Genomic DNA, 23,954 nt, shown 5'->3' on the forward strand with positions numbered 1-23,954 from the left:
AGATGAGCATGAAGAGATGCTATAAGGATGGACACAATGCTTTGTGTACCAAACCAAGCAGCCCTGCCCAGGAGCCAGGAAAGTGCTGCTGGCCATTTTTTCCATGCTTGTATTTCTGGTCTCTTAGACCTTCTCACTCCAATCGCTTTCCTCTGCCTCCCACCAAACACTGAAACCTTGCTCATACGTGTACTCCTCACTTCCCTTTCCTTCATCTCTGTTGTCCCTATCTCCCACGGGTCCCAAACCAGCCAGAGGTGTGTGCTGTACAGTGATGTCCTGACCCTGCTGAAACCTCATAGCCAGCAACACGCAGCTGCTGCAGGCTCTGTGCCCTCAGCCAGGATGCCAGACATCACACTGCCCATGGAGAACAGCACTGGCTTGCATGTAGCATTTATGAACAGGTCACAACTGTGAGCTCGCTAAGAGCCCACAGGGCAGAGGCTCACAAAAGCCCAACAGGTGCAGCCTGCAGCTCCAGCCCATACCTTATCAAGTTTGTCAACACTGGAGCAGATTGTTCGGAACTTGCTGTCTGGGACACCACAAACTGCAAACATGCCATCGAGGATGCGCCGATCGTTGACCTGGGAGGCAAGGAGAAAGCCAGTAACGGTGAGCTCAAGCAGATGCTTCAGATGAGTGCCATTTTTCTTCTCTCTAGTTCTAAGCACAGAAGAGAGAAACCAGCAGCCACCCCACCTCCATGGGAAACTCGTGCCCCAGAAACTCTGGTATATGTAGATTATCTCCCAGTGCAAATCCACGGTGAAACAAAGACAACTCTATGCATTTTCAAGACCTACTGCCTACATACCTCTATAAATGCTCAAGAAACCACAGTCAGGAGGGGTAACACTTCATTGTGAATTAGGAGCTGGCAGAGGAAAAGTGGGAAAATGAACTTTGCAAGAACAGGGTGCGTCACAGTCAGCTAGAACAGCAAAGAGAAGTGAGGGATGGTAGAAGAATCACACCACAGTCTACCTGAAATCAGCCTATAGGGAAGCTGCCAACATTTTTTGCTGTTTACAGTTTCTGGGTAATTTCTCTCTCTTCATTCATCTCCCCAAAGAGCAGGCCTGACAGCTCAAGCTGCCAGGCCTGGGGAGAGCCATTGCATTCTCCTGGAGCTGCTGACACTCAGCAAGAAGGAAAAGCAGTAGTGCTACAGTGGGTTCACCTCAGCTGACCACCAAGCTGCTCTCTACAGAAGGGGAGAAAATAAGATGAAAAAGCTTGTGGGTCTAAACAAAGGCAGGAAGATCATTCACTATTTACCACCAAGGGCAAATCAGACTTGGCTGGGGGAAGATTCATTTGTTGCCAATAAAAAATGGAGCAGGAAAGTCAGAAAGAAAAAACAAACTACCCCCCCCCCCCCCCCACACACACACACTCCTCCCCAGGCTCCACTTCACTCCCTACTTTTCTTTCTCCTTCACACACCCCCATGAGCACTGCATGTGGATAGAGAATGGGGGCTGTGGTCAGACCACAACACTCAGTCTCTGGTGCTCCCTCATCTTTGTGCTCCTCCCTGGCCTGGTGTGAGCTCTGGCCCATAGCACACAGCCTGTCCCGAACTGATCCCCCTTCAGGCCACTTCAGGGCACATCTGCCTGTCCTATCCAGCATGGCGTCCTCCACAGGCTGCAGATACAACCTACTTCTCCATGGGCTGCATGGGAAGCTCTGCTCTGGCATGCACTTGCCTTGGGCCAGTCATGGGTCCCTTTAGGAGCTGCCTAGAGCTGGCTCTGTCCAACACACAGGACAGCTCCTGATCTCTCGCAGTGCTCACACTACCAAATCTTACCATGTAAATCCAATACAGGGGCCTATGAACCATCTCATATGTGGGTTTGTAAAAATAGCTCAGGAACAGACCACAGACTTAGGAAATTAATTCATTATGTTCCCTGCACTGCCAGTGCAAGGACAAAGGGACACTGGATACATTAAAACCTTGCTATGAGATTTTCTTTTTCCTTTTTGATGGTACAAGCCAATTCCATAGTTTAATTATGTTCTGTAAGAGAAGGTAATTGAGACCAAGGGCTTAGCTGAATTCAGTATTCCATGGGTAGTGAGAGCACGCAGTTAAATTAAGACAGAAACAGAAACTGCTTGGGGGGATGTAACCCTCCAGCATCAGTATCAACCAAACAGTTCCCTACAAAAGACGCAGAGTCCTCTCTACTGCAGGCAAGTTATTCTGCTGTTCCCTATTTCAGGGATACCTGCTCATCCTCAAAGATGTCTTCTGTTGCCACCGGCCAACCTACCTGCACTAGATGAAGAGAGGCAGTTCCTAAGCACAGCACTTCAGCTCATCTCTGACTGGTTGCTGGGCGGGTAACCGAGCACAGGGCAGGGCTGGCAGTTTGGGGTGCAGCACCCAGCTCACACTGCTCCTTCTCAGCACAACAACAGTGTGGCTCTGTGGCCCTCTCAGAGATCCTGCTGAGCTCCTGCACATCAGCCTCTCCTACCCACTGCTCACCTATGGCCTTCCCACCCTGACTGAATTGCACATCCAGCACCATTTGCTGCCATACCAAGGTAAGAGAGGTGTTTTGAAGCACAAGGCAAGCTCAGCCTAATACTCAGCAGAGCACTACTCTTCCTCTGGAAGAGGCCTCAGTAGCAGGAAGGAGTTGGTGGAAGGCAGGACACACACACAGGACACATCCCTCCTAAAGGGACAGAGGTAGCTACTGTATTTTACGGTAAGGGGTGAACAGTCAGCTTTCTTCTTGACTGCTGGAAGTTTTGCAGGGGACCATAGTTGATGCTACAGAGAACTCTGCTAACTATGGCCTCAGGAGACCTCTTTGCATTCCCACCTAACAGGGATCCTGAGGTGAAGCACAGCCTTTCAGCATACACACCACAAGAAGGCAGAGAGGTAAGATGACAAGGGCTCTGGATCCGGACTGTGGGAAAGCGCTGCTGGGTAAAAAGCACAGGAACAATCATCACTGCTTCCCACCGCAGCCCAAAGAAACCCTTCTGAGGATCCAGCCCTGGTCTCACCTTAATGAGGAAGTCCCCAAGCTGCAGGTCACTCAGGATCTCGTGCACTATCTTCAGACACTCAGCATCTGGAATCATTGGGTCAAACTGCCCGGCGATGTCAAAATCCTGTGGCACAAGAAAAGGCAGAGGGCACTTCAGCACTGCTGGCATGGCTGCAGCTTCCACTCTGCTGCTACAAGTGCTTCATTTACAAAAACAGCAACAGAAACAGAGGAAAAACAACAATGAAAAGAAGACAGTAGAGAGAGATCATCAAGAACAAGTAAACAGAACAAAGGACTCACAAAGGAGAGTTTGATCCTCGGAATGTTCTTTTTTTTCCCTCTGTCTAAATGAACAAGCAAATCCAGATACTGTTTAGGCACACAGTGGAAATAAGACAGCAGAAGTGATCTCGACTGATGCAAAACCAAAGTTTCAACCACAAAGACAGAAGAAGAAATCAAAAAGTCCAAGTGGCTTCCACCAGAAAAACTAGTATGTACAGCTACAGCTTAGCAGCTAGAGGTTCCAACAGGCCAGTGCTTTGTGGTAGGAAAACAGCAAAGACAGCATCACAACTCTGAGAAGAAAAGCACAGAAGCAAAAGGAGGCTTTCTGTTCAACTCCAATTTACAAATCCACAACTACAAAGTTTTCTATCAGATTTTGAGTAAAAGAACAATTATGAACATGGGAGCAAATGGTCACTGTGTAAATTTCAATGTAGTTTCACCAAGCTTCCAAAATAAAGTAGGGTAACAGAGAAGGAAAGAGATGTGATTGCATCAGTCAGTCTGCTGATAGCTGAACATGAGGAAAGATGATGCAATCCCCACGGAAGTTGGGCAGGACATCAGGAGAAAACACACACAGATATCCAAGGGCTGGTCAATCACTCTTAAGAAAAGATGCAGAAAACAGCTACAAGGTACAGTGAGCAGCAAAGCACAGCACCTCCAGGGAGAACAGGTAACAGCTAGATCCACGTGGCCTGGAAAGGGAAAAATGCTCTTTAGAGCAAAATGCTCATTTGGGAAAAGGAAGAAACCAGTATCTAGGGATACCCATTTAAATGAGAAACCACCATTTAAAGAACTGCACTGGCACAAGGAAAAGCGAACTGTCAGACACAAGTTTTGCCTGGATATGAGAAGACCTTCCAGCTAGCCTACAAATGAGACCGTGCAAAGATCCCAAGTCGTCTGAAACTAGAATTCCCCCAGGTTGGAAGCTGAATGGTATCAACAAAAATGGTATGACAAAACAGAAATATTCTCAGTTATGTTTATGTGTGGCACAAAGCCTCGGAACGGTGTTAGCACAGCAGAACAAATCCATTCCTCAGGGCTACCACACTTGTCTGGGAAAGTTACAAATGAAACTGTTTCCTTTGTACTGTAACTTGGCCTCTAGCTTTTTCCCTTCCTTTGAAATGAAATGGACTAAAATGGGATGGAAGCAATGGGTGCTGTGGCTGAGTCACTCACCAGGCTCATGCATCTTGCTTGCACACTCAGCTGTTCAGCTCTTGTCAGATTTGGGCTCCCAAGGAAATTCTTCCCCTCAACCTAATGCCATGCACTGCGGGATGGAGCAAGGAGCTGCTGCCCTCCACAGTGCAGAACACTGCCCATCCCCAGGGTTTACAACGGCTCAGACCCCTGACACAGCAGTGCCCTGTGCTACAGCCAGCGTTCTCAGCCTCTCCCACTCTTGAGCTGCTTTTCAAACCCAAAGGGGAACCCAATGGAGAAGAAGAGCTTCCCAGAGCTGCAGGGAAGCTGGCTGCAGGGTAACAGCCATCAGTGCTATGTCCCCACAACCACTGCCCAGCCTAAGCCCCCCGAGCAGCTGGTACTCACACACTGGTAGAACTCCCGGTAGCGGCCCCTGGTCATGGCCGGGTTGTCCCGTCTGTACACCTTGGCGATGTGGTAGCGTTTGATGTTGGTGATTTTGTTCATGGCCAAATAGCGAGCGAAGGGCACCTGTGACCACAGGATTAAGGATGGGAACGAGGAGGGATCACCCCACCCAGTTATCAGTCATAGTGCTGCAGCCTCGCTATCTCCCCAGCACAACATGGCACACGCACTGTGGGTCTAAGAGACGCTGGACCAGTCACAGCTCCTCGAGGTCTCCACAAGCATCCAGACACAGCCTGTACATCCTGCCACTAGCACAGGGCATTCTACCTACGGGCATCTTCCAGCACTAACTTAGGTTTGAGCTCACTGCCTAGTCTGGGTACCCTATTGTAGAAGAAACTCTGCTCAGCAGAGACCTTCCTCCTCTCTACCTATCAGGGTTACTCTGACTAATTTAAGCAATGGGCAGTGTACATAACTGAGCAACAGTTCTACACCCACTGCATCACATTACCTGCTCATATTCTCCCTGACTAGAGGGGGTCAATACCAAAGGGTCTGCCCTCCCTCCCTCCTCCGGGCAGCACTGCCACAGAAGCAGAGCAGTAGATGACAAACCACCCAGCTCTGACTGTTGCAGGATACAGTTAGGTCATAGCGCAGGGACAGCAGCTCTCCTCCTTGATCTTTCAGATCATAGATAAGCTTCGAGTCCTCTCCATATTTCCCTGTCAGCGTCTCCTACAAAACAAAGGACGCAGAAGCAGTGTCAAGGGATGAGCTCCAGATCACAGAGAATAAAGAGAGAATGAGAGGACACCTAGGAGGTTGAAGAAAAACACTCAACCCTCAACATGGGCTTCCAAGTGCAAGGTCCCCATCAGCTCAGCTGAGTGCTGTGCTCTCACTCACCTTCAGCTCAAACACTGGTGTGTCGATGACTTCTGCTCCATGGCGCTTGAAGCAGGTGATGATAGCACTGAACACTCTCTCACGAATGGCCATTTGCTTGGGGCCATAGTCCCGTGTGCCCTGGGATGAGGTAAGGGAAAGAAAAGCAAAGGGGATGTTGGGTTAGAAGTACATACTGGCAGACACATGTGAGAGGTGATGCAAAAAATCCATTGCTTAAAAAGCCAGAAGGATCAGGTCCGTATTTTGGCAATTTGATACTTGTTACGTTCACTTATATGGGTGCCCTTTTAATCTTCACCACTGTTAGGAGTCACTGAACTATTACAATGACAGCATTTAGATTTCCAGAATCACATAACTCACTATCAATTAACTGTTCATTTTGTTTTCAAAGGCCCAACTAGAAAAAGCAAAGAGCAGGAACACCCCATCCATGGGCTGTGCGACCAGCAGTGCACTGGTGCAGCTGGGACAAGATGGAAACCCAAACTGCTTCTCCTGACACTCCCAGAGCCACAAAGTCTTCACTCTGCATATCTGAATAGTGAGATCTTTCCAGGTCCCAGAACGCAGTGTTTACCAAAATGTGTGATAAAGGAAACGGATAAGGGAGACTGTCTTGAGACACGTCCTTTAGGTTACTGGCACCAAAGGAACGTCTCTCATTGAGGAGCAACATTCATAACTGTCTCCATGTCATAGCACCAGAACACAGTGGCACTCAGGTGAGCTGCTAGCGTCGAAGCACCAAGAAGCAAAGACACTTCAGCACAAACCGCATTATAACACTGTTCACAGTGACCTGGAGACAGACGGAAAGGGCCTGAACCCACGGGTGGCAGTGGCAGCCCCGACCCCACCGTCGCTTCAAGCAGAAGCGCCCAGAGAGCCACGAGGCCGCTCCGCTATGGCAGAGCTCGGGAAGCTCACCTTGGGGGTCTTGAGCACAAACTTGTGCTTCCCCTCGTCCGCTCCCAGCCGCGCCTTCATCTCCAGCAGCTTAGCCACCTCCCTGGCGATCTGAAGGGAAGGAGGGACCCGGTGAGCCCGGCATCCCCCGCGCGCCGCTCCCGGTCCCCCCCCGCACCCCTCCTCGGCCCGCACCGCCACCCCCGGCTCCCGTCGCTCCGGGCCCCTCCCGCAGAGCGCAGCCGCACCTCGTCAGGCTCGGCCTTGTCCTGCTTCAGCCGCCGCACCACCTCCGCCTGCTCCCGCACCGCCGCCTCCTCCGCCATGACGGCCTCGGCTCCCCGCGCCTGCGCACTGCGCTGCTGCTCCTGGCCGGCCCCGCGCCTGCGCAGTGCCGCGCGTGCAGACGGACGGTTGCAGCTCCTTTCCTAACTTTCGTTTTTATTTTTAAAGTACGAAGTGGTTTCGGCGATGGCCGCCCGCTCCTGCAGGAGTACCGCAGCCCCCGTGCTCCCGGCGCTGGGAGACACGACCCCACGCGGGCGGATCCCGACCCGCCGGACACGCCGTGCCCGCTGCTCTCAGTCCCTGCGTGGCTGCACACCGGTGCCGGCTCCTCACAGTGCTCACAAGGCCGGGGTCATTTCGCAGCAGCCGCACAGCCCCTTCCAGCAGACAGAGGCGCTGCCACGCGCGGGCAGCCCGGCCCCAGGCCGAGCACGGGCTCAGCTTGCAGTGGCTCAAGCTGCTGGCACAGTGAGGGCAGCAGATGTGGCCCCACCTCGTGCACCACCTCTGGCAGCCTGCCCAGCCTCACAGCCCACCGATTAAGAGCACGAAAGCTCGGCCTGGCCCTCAGCAGTTAACCAGGGCATTGCACTGTATGTGATTTTTAAGCCCTGCTTGCTCCTTCTGAGCAACTGCCATGGCCCAAGTCTGGCACGCAGTCACAATCGCAGTGGGTAACGAGGAGACTTCAACAGGAAGGTAATAGCTAGGGGCAGCAGGGCTTCCAGTTGTGCAGCTCCAGATAGAGAAGTCCTAGGGCTCCAACCTTCTTCTGATCTCAGCAGCAAGCTCTTCTCTGGGGATATCAACCTACAAAGCAAGCAGAAAGAAGCACTTATCTGCCATATAGCCCCCTCCAGTGGAAGTCCAGGAAAACCCATGGTTTCCTGAGATTGGCTGGATTTTGGAAACTTGGAAACCTCTGAAACTTGACTGTAGAAAGGCATTCTTACCTCCTCTCTTGTTGCAACATCTCGCAGCTTGACAATTCCATTCCTTAGCTCCTGCTCTCCTATAATGGCAACAAGGGGGATCCCCATGTCTTCACAATACTGCAGCTGTTTTAGCAGTTTAGGATCCTTTCTGTACATCATTTCTGCCTAGAAGGAAGCAGTGGTGAATCATCAATGCAAAGGTTGTTCTGATAGATCTTGGAACAAAACAGCAGGCAAAGAGCTCCACAGAAAACTCACTACTCCTGCAGCCAGAAGTTGCCTTTAGTGCTCTCAGGCCTTCCAGATCTCACACAGACCCTGACACAGGGCAGCCAGACAGTGGAGTCAGGCTGTGCTAAAACTTCCCTGAAACTCTCCCTCTGACTCCTTCCAGCACCAAACCCACACTCTTAGTTTACCTTGATTCCTGCATCCCAGAGCTCAGAGATGAGCTTCAGTCTTGCACTGATTAAATGTTTCTGAGGTGTAGCCACCATCACTTGTGTCTCAGTTGTTCGAACTTTCTCTCCTGAAGCCTGCAGGGACAGACACACTCATGGAACTGACTGCATCGGGGGAACACACCACACTGCAGTAGCTCACTTATTTCGTAACACTTGAACTAAGACCTAACTGAGGTGCTTTTTTCTGAAACCTCTTTAGTGTTAGCTACAAAATGCTGCTCACAACTGCAACCTGATGGGTTCCATGTTCTGCACAGATTTTCATGCTTGAGATACTCATCCTCATCTCCAAGTCTTCTTTCTTGAACAATGTGGAACTCAAATTACAAATAACTGCTTCTGAGAGACCTCCTCTATGCAAACACTGCCAGAAGCACCTACCTTCATTCTGCGCTCGAGGATGGAGAAGATCCGTTCAATGCCAATGCTGACCCCCACACATGGCACCTTCCGGCCCTTGGGATCAAACATTCCCACCAGACCATCGTAGCGACCGCCTCCAGCCACACTCCCAACGCTCACTGAGTCCTCTCCATGGTTGTCCTCCTGCTGCAGCAGGACAGCCTCAAAGATCACCCCTGTGTAGTAGTCCAGGCCTCGTGCCAGGCTCAGGTCGAAGGAGATCTGCAGGACACAAGAGAAGCCCCTTCATGGTCAGGGGACCAGGGCTAGCCAGGGGCAGAGCAGCACACCCTCCTGCTTCTGCTCCTCCTCCTCACCTTCCCCACAATGCCAAACAGCGTCAGGTACTCAAACAGCAGCTTCATGTCCCCCAGCCCCTCCTTGGCCAGCTTGTTCTGGGACAGCTTTGGGTCCTGGAGAAGTTTCTCGATCAAGTCCATGCCACCTGCAGGGACAAGACGTGCCTCAGGTCAGCCAGTGAGACAGCACCTGCACTGATGTGCCCAGGCTGCCACGTGTGCCACTTTGTGCCCCCTGTCCCCACCCAGGAGGGGCCTGCCCCAGCCTTGCTGGCATGGAGGAGAGCAGCTGCACTCATGGGGAGCACAACTGAGCAAGAGTGAGGGCAATGGCTGGATCCCACCGTGCTCACCATGGAGCTGGACGTACTCCCCAATGCGATCTGCAGCCTCAGGTGAAAGTCCTTTCACTCTGACCATCTCATTCTTCACATCTTTCCATGGTATCTAAAAGGTGAGTAAAGAGCAACCATCACTGCAGAACATTTATAACAGTCACAGCCTCCAGAGACCCATTCATCCAGAACATATGCTGGAATATAACATACTTCTCAGTGAGAAACCTTTACTAATGATCTGTGTGCATCTCACAGAGGTCATTAATTAAGATCACTGAAAATGCCAGGTCCTACTTTCAGCTATTTGCTATCAGCCTAAGAGCTCTCTCTGTCCTTTACAAGCACTAACGGCTTAATTATTACAATAACAACCACGCCAGTGCTCTGCACCTGACATCCAATCTGAGACTGGAAGTATCTGCTATAAATGCACAATGCTTACCTTGTCCAGCTTGTCCAGAGTAGAGCACGTAGTTACAAGCTTGCTCTCTGGGATGCCACAGATGGCAAACATGCCATTTAAAATCCGTCTGTCATTAACCTGGGGGTTGGAGAAGCATGCTCAGCTCAGGGAAGATATTCCACTGCAATTCCTTCCTGCCCTCATCCAAGGCATGAGGGAAGTTGCATCTGTTGGGAGTCTGCTTGTGTCCTTTGACTAGAGCCTCAATCCCAGAGCACACTAGAGCCAGGAAGTGAAGGAACAAATGAATGAAAAATATCTGCCTCTGGTCTTACCTTAATGAGAAAATCCCCCATCTGCAGCTTGCTCAGGATCTCATGCACTATCTTCAGGCACTCAGCATCAGCAATCATAGGGTCAGACTGGCCAGCAATGTCAAAATCCTGCGGCACAAGAAAAGGCTGAGACTCTGGCACAGCTGGACAACTGCTGAAGTCTCTCAGCTGTTCTCCTGTGCACTCTCCCCACTCCCCCACACAGGGCCACAACACTCACGCACTGGTAGAACTCCCGGTAGCGGCCCCTGGTCATGGCCGGGTTGTCCCGTCTGTACACCTTGGCGATGTGGTAGCGTTTGATGTTGGTGATTTTGTTCATGGCCAAATAGCGAGCGAAGGGCACCTGGGGGACTGAAGAGTTAAGGATAGGAATGTGAAGATCCTCTGAGGTGCAAAAAGCTAAACCTCAAGCTCCCTATCTTCATTTCACCTCCAGAGCTGGTGCCAAAGCTCTGAAGCACAGCCTAGTTTATGATAAGTACCACTGTCATGAGAATGCTGCGCTCCTGTAGCACAACTGCATTTCCTTTTGTAAGCATGGCATGTCAGCACCTTGCCAACATAGACCATTTTGCTTCCTTATGGTGTGACACAGAGAAATTACACCTTACAGTGCACAAAAGCCTTTTAGGCATGATGTGGAGACGGAAAAAGCCCTGGATGGATGCCTGCTTTCTATGAGCAGCCAGCACCATTGGTTTCTAAGAACTACCACAGCACTGGAAAGGTGGCATGGCTTGAACAGGAAGATACAGAGCTGGGCACCCTAACAGGGAAGCAGTATGATCAGCAGTGTGGAACACACTGGATGAACACAGACTAGGGAAGAAAGGGCAACTTTGCTGCAGATACCAGACTGACTGAGTGGTGGTTTGAAGCAGAGGCCACAGATAGAAGTCAGACTAGAAGGGATGTCCACTGGCTAGTGAGAAGGAACTTTTGTTCATCCTAATGGGAAAAAGTTGGAATCTGCAGACAGGTGAAGACATGAATGATCTACCTAATGCCTTTAAACTAGGCAGAGATGGCTGTAATCTCAGTTTGTTTCTGTTCCTGCTGCCAAAGCTGTGTATTGTGTGCAGTAAAGGCAGGATACAGTCAGGTCGTAGCGCAGGGCCAGCAGTTCTCCTCCCTGATCCTGCAGTTCATAAATGAGCCTTGAGTTTTCTCCATAATTCTCCACCAGCACTTCCTAGAGAGGAGCACGGTGACAGTCAGAGGAGGCAAGGAACAGTGAGACAAAGCACACGGTCCCAGCAAGGACAAGCTGGGGAGCCTGACCCCCAAGCTGTGACCCTGACTCAAAGCTCAGCCAGGAGCTGTCACTGAGGTAGGATGTTCATTTTTCAGGCAGAAGCCACCAGGAGGCCCCGCGAGAACAGCATGGCCTCCCATCCTCCTGGGGACCCTCAGTCCCTCGCATAAGGAAGGGACAGGGAACAGGAATAAGGCAAGGTCCACCAAAAGAAGCCCGCGGGACAGAAGGGCGCCCCAGGAGACACCTCCCCACCTCCCGCCGCCCTCCGAGCCAGGGCTCCGCGTCCTCACCCGCAGTTCCAGTGCGGGGGTGTCGATGGCGGCCGCCCCGTGCCGCTTGAAGCATGCCACCACGGTGCCGAAGAGCCGCTCGCGGAGCGCCATCTGCGCGGGGTGGTGGTCGCGGGTGCCCTGGGCGGGACAAAGAGCGGCCGCTGAGCCCGCGCCGCGCCGCGCCGCCCCGTACCGTACCGTGCCGTGCCGCCCTTACCTTGGGCGTCTTCAGAACCGGGACACATTCAGTACCGGCTGAACCCGCCGCCGCCCGCACCTGCCGGCAGAGGAGCCCGAGCAGCAGCGGGCCGGAGAGCGGGCAGAGCCGGGAGAGCCGCAGCGGGCACCGGGCGGCCACGACGACAGTCCCCATCCACAGCATAGCCGGTCCCGGCCCATAGAGTTCTCTCCGCGGGGCGTTCCGGCCGGGCAGCCAATAGCAGGCGGCTGCGACCGGAAGTGGCTTCCCGTCGTGCCACTCTAGGTCGAAACCCTGCCCACTCGTTGGTGCTCGGGCGGACCGCTGTGTTTTACGACTTGGGCGCGCATAGCGCGACAGTTCCCGTTCCCTTGTCGCCTGCAGCGCAACATGGCGTCGGGCAGCGGGGTAAGTGCCGCCGGCAGGGCCGCGCTCCCTCCTTCCCGGGGGCCGTGGGCATGTCCGCGCTGCAAGCGTGGGGCGCTCAGGGAGGGGGCGGGAGTGGGGCCTAGCCGGGTTGGGCTGGGCCGGGCCGGGCCGGGCTGGACTGAGCTCGGGGCCTGCGGGCGGGCCGCGGGTCAAGGCCTGTCAGGGGAAGAGGCGGGGCCGCTAGGGGACGTTCGTGGGCCCCCGAGAGGTTGAAGGGGGCGGTGAGACCGACCCTGATCTTCCCCTCTCAGGGCCTGGCCTGCCTCGCGAGCACCCGTTCTCCTTCAGCTGAAGGGATCGGATCTGCCCCGCGTTCCCTCCCTGTCCTCCTGTCCCGCTGCTTCTCAGCGCCTCTGATGAGGGAATAAGTAGATAAGGGCCCACCCTGCTGCGTGCTGCCTGCCTGCTGCCCCTCTGCCTTGCGTGGGGAAGCTGCCTTGTCCGTGGCTGTGATAACTCCTGTGAGATGTGATAACTCCTGTGAGATGTGATTAATTCGTGGGATTGTGTGAGGTTTTGCTGCCTTTGTAGACCTGCACTATTTGGTGTTAGAAATGCTGAGATAGAGTGAGTGAGATCTGACCGGAGAGCCAGGCTGCTTCAAACAGCTCCACTATTACCTAGGACAGGTCAGTGCTGCAGGGCTGTGTTTTTCTGGTTCCTTGGCAAATCTTCCCTTTGCTTGAAGCCACTTGCTGAAAAGCAAAGCAATGCTGGGAAAGCAAGCAATGTTGGGAGATCACACAGAGCAGGATGCCAGACAGGGAGTGTGGAGCTGATCGTTTTTTTCAGCTGCCTGGGGTTGTGATCCTGTTACATAGAGCCAGGGCAAAGACTCCTGTGCCCTTGTGTGGGCTTTGACACTGATATAGGGTCAGTCATTCGGTGCTTACATCCACAATGAGTAGGAGGCTGTGGGGCAGTTTTGTTTTTAAGTTGTTACTTGGGAAATACATTGTTAGAAAGAGATTGGTGCTTGCAGCAACCCTTGCCTCCATCAGAACAATTAAAAAAAGAATTTCTTTGGATAATGTCTATGTGAAATCTTGTCAGAGATGCCCATCTCACAGCTGGATTTGCTTTCTTTAACTGCACCAGCACTAGGGAGATGGAGCATGAACAGCAGTTTCCCTTTTATTACAACAGGAGAGTGAAGCAGCAAGTAAGTTGTCTCCTCTCAGGGCTCTGAGCGGCTGCGATTTGTGATAATGTGCTGCTATGCAGGAGAATCTAGGTTCTGGAAAATACCCCAAAACATTAATTTGCACTCTGTGATATTTTCTTGTCTTTTGCTCAGGGTGGTTAATAAAACCTGTTATGACATGCTTAAAGTGCTTTAGAAGCTCTGGGAATAAATGAGAATTTCTCTGCACTTCCCTAAGGTATTTTCGTTCTTATCAGTAGTTGTTCACTCCATTTGAAGGATTGCCAGAGGAGAAATCATTAAATGACTGCTGCTGCTGCTATAGCTTCAAATGGGATTTATTTTCTTTGGATTGTGATTGGGTTCTTGATTTGGCTGAGCAGAGAGGCGGTGGGTGGGTGTGGGTCCTCTTTTCCCGGAGGTGTTTTAAAATACATCCATCTTTTTTTTTTTTTTAATATGAAACCGAGAGCCTCTTGCTGCCATTCTGAGTGAAATGCAGCTTTCCAGCTGTATGGCAGTTATCTTGTTAAGTGGGTAGAGAAGTGAGTTGTAAGCCCTGACCATTACCAGGTGCAGGGGCTTGTGGCCCTCGCTGCATGCCGGGCAGCCGCTGGGAGGCTGCTGTGCCAAGTCAGTGTGTAATTAGAAAAAGAGTTCTTGGTAAGTAATTTCTGCCCTCAGCACTGGTGTCTGTTCTTCTGGGGGTGGGGGGGATTTTTGCCCTAGTCATATTATTAATCTGGTGTCAGCTTTACCTGAATTCTGCCTCTCTTCATGCAGTTTATCCTGTCACTCCCAGTTTAAAGTGCTTTCAGGCACTGATGGAGAGCCAGGCTGACTCTGACATATTTCTTCCCTTCCCTGGTTGACTTACATGTGGAGTGAAAGGAGTGGGACAGCTCACTGCGTGTTCCATAGTAACCCTTCCTAATGTTTCCATGTCCTGCTTTGACGTTTGCAGTTTTCAGAACTTTTTCTGTTCTGCTCCCATGCATGTCTCAGTTGAAAACCTCATACTGGTTCCTGTGATTCAGTACCAAAATCAGTGCTTTGGTTCCCATGACATGCTATCCCATGATATTGCTGATATCTCTGAGAGCACAGAGATGCATCCTCCTTCTGTACTCCTGCATCTTCCTGTCTTCCTCGCCTGGCGTTTGTAACTGAGATTTAATCTTTGGAAGAAGTGTATATAATCTGCTAATGACTGTCATGTGTTCATCAGGAGATGCTTGTGCAGTTTTGGGTCTAACAGTTTCAATACAGTTTGTCTGTTTTTCAAAATGAAGGGATGGGTGATCATCTTGGGAACTATTAAGTTAAACTTGTTCCTTTGTTCAGTTCTAAAAAATGCTTCTAGAAGAAGTAGATATAGGTGTGCTCAGTGTTATCCTGTTAATTCCTGGATGGGAAGGACGTGGGAATGCGGTGTAGTGCCCCTAATCACTGCCGTGGCCTTACAGGTCAAACAATTCCATGTCTTTCCTCGGTCTCCCCTTAGAGCTAGTCAGACTGTACGATAAATGTTAATACACTTTGTTTCCTTCTCAGACTAAGAACTTGGACTTCCGCCGAAAGTGGGACAAAGATGAGTATGAGAAACTTGCAGAGAAGCGGCTCACGGAGGAGAGAGAAAAGAAGGATGGTGGGTAGTGACTGACTCCAGGCAAGCTTTGCTCTTTTGGCAGTGAGTCACCCAAACCCTCTTGGGAGAGGGATAGTGCAGCTAGAAATGAAATCCCAAGGGGAAATAGAAGTAGTTCAAGGCTGGCTTGCTCTGATCATTTCTTCCTGCGCTAGCCACTGATTTTTTATTTTTTTTTCCCCCAACAAAAATAATTAGTGAGAATCTTTGTCTCTGTTGGCCTATTGGGCCCTGTTGGCCCCAACAAAAATAATTAGTGAGAATCTTTGTCTCTGTTAGCCTATATCAGCCCCTGGAAACAAGAAGATCTCAAGAGTATGACCCAGATCAGTGCTGGAGATAGCTTGCAGATCTGCCTGTTTCTTCTAACACTCTCAGTTCTAGCTTACCTAAAGAGCAGGGGGTGGTACCCTTTACCAACTTCAGAAACCAAACAAAAGCCAAGCAAACAACAAAACAAACATAAACTTGAGTGCAGTTCCTGCACAAATCACATAGTTCGTGGGTTCCTGGTAGACCCCTCTTCATTGAAGGCAGCATGAAATCCAGCAGGGCAAGCTTGACCTTTTGTGATGAATGCCTGCAACTTTTGCTTATGTTTTAGGCAAACCAGCTCAGCCTGTCAAAAGGGAACTTCTGCGGCACCGAGATTACAAAGTGGACCTGGAATCGAAGCTGGGGAAAACCATTGTCATTACCAAAACTACCCCTCAGTCAGAGATGGGAGGGTATGTACTGCCCTTTTTGTTTGAGTCTGAGTTGCACTGATAATGCTGGGGGCTGTGATAAACAGTGAGCCCTTACAGAGTGCTGCTGGGGATGTTTCCCCTGTGTTTGAGCCTGGTGAGATAGTGCTGCACTGCACTACACCTAAACTGTATCTTTGGGATAATGTGTTGAAGAGACACAGCAAACTGAGCCATTTCCTGTGTTATGGCTTGATATCAGTGTTGTTTTGCCCTCTTATAGGAACATCTGAGGTAGATCTCCTCTGCACACTTGAGTTTTGTTAGTTAGGAGGCTTGTCTACAACGAAGCATGAGCTGCTGCTATTGTGATGTCCAAACACTGGGGGTGGGAGAAAGAAATATCCAGATACTGATTCTTAGGAATAGCATCTGGACACTGTGTGGATCATAAAATCATGATTTGAGTTGGAAGGGACCTTTAAAGATCATTTTGTCCCTGTTTTTTGCAGGGGAGTAGGACATGCTTGGCCAAAGGCTGAAAGGGCTTATCCTAAGCCATCCAGATGCTGAAGAGCAGGCATTTAGCTTATGCCAAAGAATATGCCTGTTGGTGCCTCACTATCATAGCCTAGTAGGCAGTAGTGTCAGTGAGAACACCAGATGGCTCTGAACAGTAGCCAGGGATAGAAATGCTGGCTGTGCCAAAGCTCTTAAGGTGGCTGGAAAGGAGGGAGCTGATTCTGCGAGGTGATAGGCTTGGGAAGACTTGCCTTGCACCTGGGTAAGAGCCTGCGGCAGGCTGCAGTTAGGATCCAGAGGGAATACTGAGCTGTATGGCCAGTCCTGCTGGGGAGGAGGGCAGCTGAGCATCAGGATGCTGCAGAGCCCATTCCACCTTGTTCTTTGCAACTGGAAGGCAAGGAAGCTGTGGCCATCATTGTTATGGGTTATGGGTCAGCCCTTTTTGGTTTAAATCATACCATCTCTGGGGAGTGGCATTGACATCAGGGCTGGTAACTCCAGCATTGGCTTAGGTTGCTCTGTCAGTCTGGAGTATGGCTTTGCATGTCTTTTCCCTGAAGTAGCTTCCTTCTCAGCCTGGGTAGAGTTGTATCCTAAACAAAAGCCTGATCTTTCAAGATCTGAGACCAGATGATGGAGTTGCTGGGGATTGTGCCTGTTACAGTTGCTCCAATGAGGACTTTGAGCATTGTGACATTGGATTGGTTTGAATTTAGCCTAGAGCAGCAGTCTGAGTTAGAACTAGTAGGTCCAAATGACATGGAGATTCTGCATTTTAGGTAATTTCAAATAGTTGTTCTATGAGATTTGTCTCATGCTTTGGAGTTAATGGTTTTCTTCTTTCTCTCTACTGCTAGGTATTACTGTAATGTATGTGACTGCGTGGTGAAAGACTCCATTAACTTCTTGGATCACATCAATGGCAAAAAACGTAAGGACAATTATTCTGCATTGTTGGAGTGCTGGTGCAACTCCGTGGGCTGTCCCCTTTATACATTGTTAGTTTCTGAGTGCTGAACATATATACATAAATCAGAATGTGCTTTGGTGATTGGGATATAGGCAGAGTTTACTTATGAGAACGGTGGAGATGTTGTCTTTATTTCATGGCAACTTCTCTAGGCTGATGGACTGTTGGAATAAGCCCAGAAGGAGACATCCTGATGTCTTCTCTGAAAATCTGGAGAGAGTTTTTTTTAATAGCATTGAAACTAAATAAATTTGTAGATTAGTGAAAAGTATGGACCTTTCACCAATGTAAGGATTTATTTGACTGGCCTATTTTTGTATTGTAAGCTTCTTTTTTTTGTAGAATTTGAGTGTGCAGCTCTGAACTAGCTGGTCTATGAGCTCCAGGGTACAGGATATGGCTTGCTGGAGCATGGCAGAAGCCGGAGTGGGACAGGATGACCCCCACATTGCTGTGTGATGCTACTGATCCTACACAGCTGTTCAGATGTGATCACACAAAGATAGGATTTCCAGAACGCATATATATGTGTACATGGTATAAATCACACAGATTCATGTTTCTTCTTTGCTGTTGAGATCATGCAGTTAACTTAGCCAAAGAGAGCTGGGAACTCTTTTTTCTTGCCTTTGGTAGGCCAGTTTCTTTGTTGTGTTTTACTTGGGCGAGAGGAATGCAGTTGAAACAAGACTAACTTCACTTGAATTGACCCACATTTCATGGAGCAGCATTACTTCTACTTGGCACATTCCCAGAGTGGGGAAAATGGAGAAAGTAAAGGAGAAGTGGGACACAGTGTTACACTCTTGGCATGTTGTTCTGCTCCTAAAGGTGATTTTGGTTCTCTTTGTAAGTCAACAGATGACTTATTTTCAAAAAGACAGTGATACACGTGATGCAGACCTGTCTACCCTCTTGTACAGAGGAATACTCAGTTTCCCTTCCTTTTGTTGGAGTCTGTTTCTTGGTGTTGGAACCTCTGAGAAATGGGGAGGCTTTAAAGAAGAACTGAGGGTGAATTTTCTGTAGCTTGAGGATGGAAACCCATTGCACTAAGGCCATATACTTATATGAGAATGGGAGGATGGCAAAGAAGCACTTTTGTCTGACATTGAGAGATCAGCAGTACGTCTTTTTGAGAGAAACTGGAATCCTGGTGTGTCTTTGTGCAAGATCTTGAGATGAGGGGTTGAGCTGTGATTGGAAAGTGGTGCAGCAGTTTGGTACAAAGTGAGTAAACTTCTGAGCAATGGGATTCAGCAATGAAATGTAACTGAAAACTGTTCTGCCAGCACTCTTGCTAATTCCTTTTGCTAATTCCTCCTAATTGTACATAGTTTGAGCTTTCTATTGCTGTTGCATTCCTGGGACAGACCTGTGCATGGTTGCTTCTTCCTCCTTGATACAAGTAATGCAGGGATTACTCTAGTTACTGGTTTGTCTGAGTTACGGTATGCCCTTAAATCCCACCTAATCTTCTCTGACATAAGAAATCCCAACACGCACAGCATGAAACCAAATGAAGGCAGAAAGTGTATGCCTTTCAGGGGAGGAGGGGAAGAGGGCACTTCCCCAGTCTGGATCTGAGTTACCTGGTGTGCCCTTAGGGAAAGATGGTGTTGAGAGGAACCCCCGGTGTCTGGGCACTTCGTGCAGTGTCATGCTGATCTCTGTTGCTCGAGAACATGAGGACAAAGCTGCCCCCTATGCTTTGAGTTGTGGTGGGCTGCTGTGGTACCTGAGGTGGGAGCAGGGAAGAGTGCTGCATACAGACCTTTAAAGGCTAAGGATGTTGCTGAACATGGCTAGCTCTGTTCCTCCAGACCAGAGAAACCTGGGCATGTCCATGCGGGTGGAGCGCTCCACGCTGGACCAGGTGAAGAAACGCTTTGAGGTGAACAAGAAGAAGATGGAGGAGAAGCAGAAGGACTATGACTTTGAGGAGAGGATGAAGGAACTGCGTGAGGAGGTGAGTGTAGGCAACAGCTGGCAAAATGGAACACCTGAGCAAAGCAGCCCTGGTTCCTTGTTCTGTTTAACTCATCTTGTAGCGTGGGCTTCTTATCTGCTGCTCTTGAGTGGGTCTGATTTGTTGTTCTTTGTTTATTTTCTTAAAAGTAGTTTCTGTTGTGGTCCCTGGAAATCCTTTTTCCTTCTTTATGTGTGAAGATAACTTTTGATACTTAAGGTTTCTACTAAGAGTACTGCAGCCCTGACAGTACACCTGCTTTGTATCCCATTACTTGTATTTGAATTTACATGCTCTGATAAGCAGACCTGTGTGCTTGTCCCTGGTCTTCACGAGGTGTGCCATGGTTCTGGGGATTGCCAAGATTCCTCCTCTGTGTGGCACATTGTTTTTATGTGGCCTCCCCACACGAAGAAGCACTTTGTGAGTGGTGTGCTGTGCTGTGGGATGTGTGTGGAGGCAGTGAAAGGCATTTGGGCTTAGGTGCCAGTTCCCTGAAACAAGGATCAAGTTTATATCTGAGAAACAACTGACAGAGTTCTGAAAGTTGAGGAGCTTCTGTGCATGGTTCTCCTTCATCAGCAGCCACGCGAAAACCGAACATGCTGCATGCTTGAGTCTCCTTGCTGAAGCCCCCAGCTTTGCTTCACAGGGTGCAAGTCCTGGTGCTTGGCAGCCCCTGCTGAGCTGGCTCTGTTTGAGGGAGGAAGGAAACAACGTCCTAGCAGTGCTGAGGGTAGAAAAGCTATTGCCAACCTATGCATGGTGACAAAGAAAGCAGCAGCAGCAGCTTATGGGTGCAGCTTTCTTCAGGGCCTGGCTGTCTTCAATGGCTGTGGAGCAATGGATGGTGATGGGAATGGCAGGATCAGTTGCTAAGTCAGGAGCTGAAGCCATACTTGCATGTTGCCCAGTACCAACCTGGCTCTGTCCCAGGGCTTGTGATCCTTACAGACCAAAGCACTTTGATTGGCACAGTGCAAACTCTTTGATGCCAAAACCCCCCAAAGCCACTTAGAGCTCAACTTCTGTTCCAGTGAGCAGCTGTCACTCTCCTGCACTGACAGCCAAGGGGCAGTGACATTCGTTGTCACAGCCGTTGGAACAGGGCATTGTGTGAAGGAAATGCTGCTGCTTTACGAGCAGCTCCTTCTCACCTTCTCAGTGTTGATTCCAGGTGAAACCTGTGCCATTTGCTTGGAAGTGAGAGCTGATGATTTCACAGCACATCGCTTTGGCTGCATCCTGTGTGTGTGACTTCCCTCCTGGGGTGGAAGTGGGTGGTCTGTAGGCAGTGGGAAGCCTCCTGGGAGACTGCAGGCCAAGATTTCTGCTGGCTGTTTTATTTCTTCAGATACAATTTAGGTTGTGTTGGTAAGACTTGGATTTTTGGTTAACTGTGCAGTGCCCAGTGTCTTAATAGCTCGCTCAGCTCAGGAAATTCAGATTATTTTGCTTTTCTTTTCCTTGCCGCAGGAGGAAAAGGCCAAAGCCTACAAGAAGGAGAAGCAAAGAGAAAAGAAAAGGAGGGCAGAGGAAGATTTGACTTTTGAAGAGGATGATGAAATGGCAGCTGTGATGGGCTTCTCTGGTTTTGGCTCAACCAAAAAGAATCACTGAGAAGCTCTGGACTCTGCTGTTTGTTGAAGCAGATTGTTTTTACCCAGGAGACTCTGGATAATTCTTTTAAGACTTGACTGAGGACTTGTATGTAAATCTCCCAGTACAAGTTGGCCAGAGGAGTTGAAAAGCGATCCCGTGCTCTACCTGTGCTGCAGAACAAACTCCACCTGTTGTTAGCTTCCCATCTCCTGTGTCCTAGATCTGGCTGCTCATCAGTGCTCTTTGGCCTTGTGTGTGCAGGGAAACGTTCTGCTGGGTACAGTTTTGTGTCAATAAAGTGCAGCAGTTCTGTACAGATGGCATTGTTCAGAATTATTTTAGTTGTCAGCTGGACATCATTGTTCTGGCATTCAGTTTCTTTCTGGATCATGTAACTGAAGGAATTTTGCCATGGTGAGTGGTGCTGTTCTGTACAGCCTGAGCCTTCTGGCTTGTGCTGAGCGGAGCTGGGGGTTGCATGGAGTCTGGGTCACTGACACTTTCCAGTGTATTTTATCTGTAAGGGAAACTTCCCTGGTTTTCTTTGTGTTTCGTGCCATAACTTTGATATGTTTAATCCAAGGGAGAAGCTCCTCCCCAGGGCTGATCTAGGATAGAGCAAATGAAAGAACAGTGTGTGCGATTTGCCCAGAATAAATGGATAGTTTTAATTGGCCCTTTGGTGGGAGTTTGATTCCTTCTTTGTTTTGAGAGCTGCTGCCTCACACTGACAAGAGTTACTGATGTCTCCTGCAGTGCACAGAGCTGGTGGTGGCCTTCAGGGGTGCTCTGCAGAGCTGCCTGTCCTCTCCCTCGGGGGGGTATGTGCTCAGCTGCCAGCTCCCCCCTCTGCAGGCAGTTGGTGCCATTTTTTTTTTGTTGCATTTTAGCTCAGTTCTTCTGATGCATGTGAGAAATTGGGAGGGGGGACGGAAGGGTGGACAGCTCTGGGGACCTGCATTTAGGCAGTCCAAGAGCAGGCTGGGCTGCATTCCAGAATTCACCAGCTTTCATGTATCAAGGGCTCCTTCTACCCTGTGTACTGGCTTTCAGTGTTATTTCACCTCTGCCCTCCCCTAAATCCACTTCATTTCTGCTTTTATTTACTTCAGTCGAACCTTGTGTGACTCATTTCCATCTCCAGTTAAGGTTTATGTTTTGCGTGGCTGGGTTTTCATAGCTCTGTCTTGCTGCCTTTCTCTCCTCTCTCTTTTATGTACGTTGATGAGATCCTTGTTCTTGCCCTTCTCTGTACTTCTATGAAATTTCTGACCTGAGGAAGGCTGAAGTGTGTTTAGCCTGCTCTTTCTAATACATCTAGAACAAATCCTGTAATGCTCTGCTGCTGTTTTAATTCCTTAATCTTAGACTGCTGACAGCTTCATTGCCTCGGGTCTTTCCACTTCAATTCAGATTATAATCCCCGTTGAAGATGCTATTGAAATGATATATAGCCAGCCAGATACAACTGTCCTTGGAGATTTGACCCTTTTAACTTGGCAATCCTCAGACTTCAGCAAACACTCCCTGAGCACTCGAGCTGGAAGGCAACTTTCATTCCAGCCACGTACCCAGCGCTGCTCAGACTGCAGCACGTGGCTCCTGCTGAATGGGAGAGAGGAGACGCTTGTGCCTTTGTGCCCTCTGGGGCAGCGAAGGGATGCTGCCATGGTTCTGTTTCATGCACATTAAAAGTTTAGGTTGTTTCAGACAAGATTTAGCAGCCATTTTATCTCAGCCACCAGCTCTGCAGACAGGCAGGCCCTCGCTGCAGCCTGCATTAAGAGAATGGACAAATGCTTTTGGGCCGTGCCACGGTCCAGCAGAGCCCTCCCGGGGCTGCTCTGCCCCCTTTGGCTTTCCCAGTTTGTGACCCTGGTTTCCCCATGCATGCACTGGGGTGAGGGCTCCTGCACCCCTTCTCTCTTTTCCAGGTCTGATGGAGCCTTTCGGAGCCCTCTGCCCTCAGCTCTCCATCACTTGTGCCTCACATAGGAGCTGGGGGAGGAAATCCCTCCGCAGTACAGCAGGAGAGGAGAGAGATTAAAAAAACAAAACAGATTCTGCCCCAGCCCTTGGTGAAAGCCAGTTCCCTAAGCTCGAGCCTGGGGCCGTTCGCAGCCCTGGACTGAGCCCCCTCGTGGCACTGACATCTCGGCACCGCCGCTGCTCCCTGTGCCGGGGGGAGCGCGGCTCTGCCTGCACGCGTGCTGGGAGCGCTGGTGTGTGCAGCCGCAGATACGAGCTCCTGCCGGATTCCCAGCAGCGGGAGCTGCCTCTAGCCAAGGATGAAAAGCTGGTTTCATGGGAGGAAATAATATTTAGAGAAGAGACAGATAGCATTCCCTGCACACTTTGCTTTAACTCTTTGCTCCCGCCGTTGCCTGGTGCTGCCATGGAGTCTTAATCCGTTGCTCTCTGCTCCCATCACTCAAGTGGCATTGTCCTCGGCTCCTCACTAGCACTCTCACCTCATGCTGCTTTGAGCTGGATGGTGTGGATGTGCCCTTGCAGATGTTGGGGTTTTACCAGGGGGAGGTAGGTCTCAGCTCAGCTGCCCTCCTTCCTGCTCCCCACCACCAGGAAGTGGTGCCCGGCTGCACTGTGCCCACTGCCTCCTGCTTTGTGCAGCCCTTCCCTGGGTTAGAAAAGCCCGAGCTGGGAGCTGGCAGGGGAAGGAGGGGCATTTTCATTGGGCTCCGCACCTCGAAGGAGGGTGTGAGGCCCCTGGCTGGGGTGGCTGCTGGCAGTGTGTGGGGTGCCACTGGACCACAGTGCACCTCAGACCAGCCAGGCAGGGGGCTCCTGCCAGCCTCAGCCTGCCCATTGCTGCTCCATCCCATTAAACATTGATGGCAGCATTTGGAGAAGCACTCAGGCGGCACAGCAGACCCCAGAGAAAACAAAACTCCATCTTATTCTCACATCTCCTCTCCCACCCCTCTTCCTCCCTAATCTCATGTTAGGATGTAGGAACTGAAGCCCTCCACAGAGGCTGGGCACCACACATGATGTGGGGCTGCCTTCCCCCTCCCTTCCTTCAGAGAAAAAGGGGAGGCTGCTGTG

At 50.3% G+C, this 23,954-nt stretch overlaps 3 protein-coding genes across 5 annotated transcripts in view; 1 reads left to right on the top strand and 2 right to left on the bottom strand.

Moving 5' to 3' along the window:
- Positions 1 to 7,057, bottom strand: part of LOC136047353 (histidine--tRNA ligase, cytoplasmic) — a 513,020-nt gene extending 505,963 nt beyond the window's left edge. For all 3 annotated transcript variants that reach the window (XM_065734399.1, XM_065734398.1, XM_065734401.1), the window contains exons 1-7: positions 6,968 to 7,057; positions 6,741 to 6,830; positions 5,808 to 5,927; positions 5,541 to 5,636; positions 4,890 to 5,015; positions 3,043 to 3,150; positions 492 to 590 (exon numbers count right to left, since the gene is read on the bottom strand). In XM_065734399.1, the coding sequence (XP_065590471.1) occupies positions 492 to 590; positions 3,043 to 3,150; positions 4,890 to 5,015; positions 5,541 to 5,636; positions 5,808 to 5,927; positions 6,741 to 6,830; positions 6,968 to 7,045 (717 nt within the window). In that variant the 5' untranslated portion in view covers positions 7,046 to 7,057. The remainder of the gene's footprint in view (positions 1 to 491; positions 591 to 3,042; positions 3,151 to 4,889; positions 5,016 to 5,540; positions 5,637 to 5,807; positions 5,928 to 6,740; positions 6,831 to 6,967) is intronic.
- A 445-nt stretch (positions 7,058 to 7,502) lies between these two features.
- On the bottom strand, positions 7,503 to 12,133 carry LOC136047354 (histidine--tRNA ligase, cytoplasmic-like). Its single transcript, XM_065734402.1, has 12 exons — positions 11,934 to 12,133; positions 11,735 to 11,854; positions 11,283 to 11,378; positions 10,404 to 10,529; positions 10,184 to 10,291; positions 9,888 to 9,986; positions 9,461 to 9,554; positions 9,126 to 9,253; positions 8,788 to 9,030; positions 8,362 to 8,478; positions 7,961 to 8,107; positions 7,503 to 7,817 (listed from the first exon to the last, which is right to left on the bottom strand). The coding sequence occupies exons 1-12, from the start codon at positions 12,096 to 12,098 to the stop codon at positions 7,761 to 7,763; spliced, it is 1,500 nt and encodes a 499-aa protein (XP_065590474.1). The 5' UTR covers positions 12,099 to 12,133; the 3' UTR covers positions 7,503 to 7,760.
- Positions 12,134 to 12,216: 83 nt separating this feature from the next.
- On the top strand, positions 12,217 to 21,250 carry ZMAT2 (zinc finger matrin-type 2). Its single transcript, XM_065734409.1, has 6 exons — positions 12,217 to 12,323; positions 15,043 to 15,136; positions 15,741 to 15,864; positions 17,205 to 17,278; positions 19,141 to 19,286; positions 20,763 to 21,250. The coding sequence occupies exons 1-6, from the start codon at positions 12,306 to 12,308 to the stop codon at positions 20,904 to 20,906; spliced, it is 600 nt and encodes a 199-aa protein (XP_065590481.1). The 5' UTR covers positions 12,217 to 12,305; the 3' UTR covers positions 20,907 to 21,250.
- The last annotated feature ends 2,704 nt before the right edge of the window (positions 21,251 to 23,954 follow it).

Source organism: Cyrtonyx montezumae, unplaced genomic scaffold (assembly GCF_038088225.1).
Source record: "Cyrtonyx montezumae isolate F1298 unplaced genomic scaffold, pur_monq_1.0 scaffold_18, whole genome shotgun sequence".
In the NCBI taxonomy this organism is placed as follows: Eukaryota; Metazoa; Chordata; class Aves; order Galliformes; family Odontophoridae; genus Cyrtonyx; species Cyrtonyx montezumae.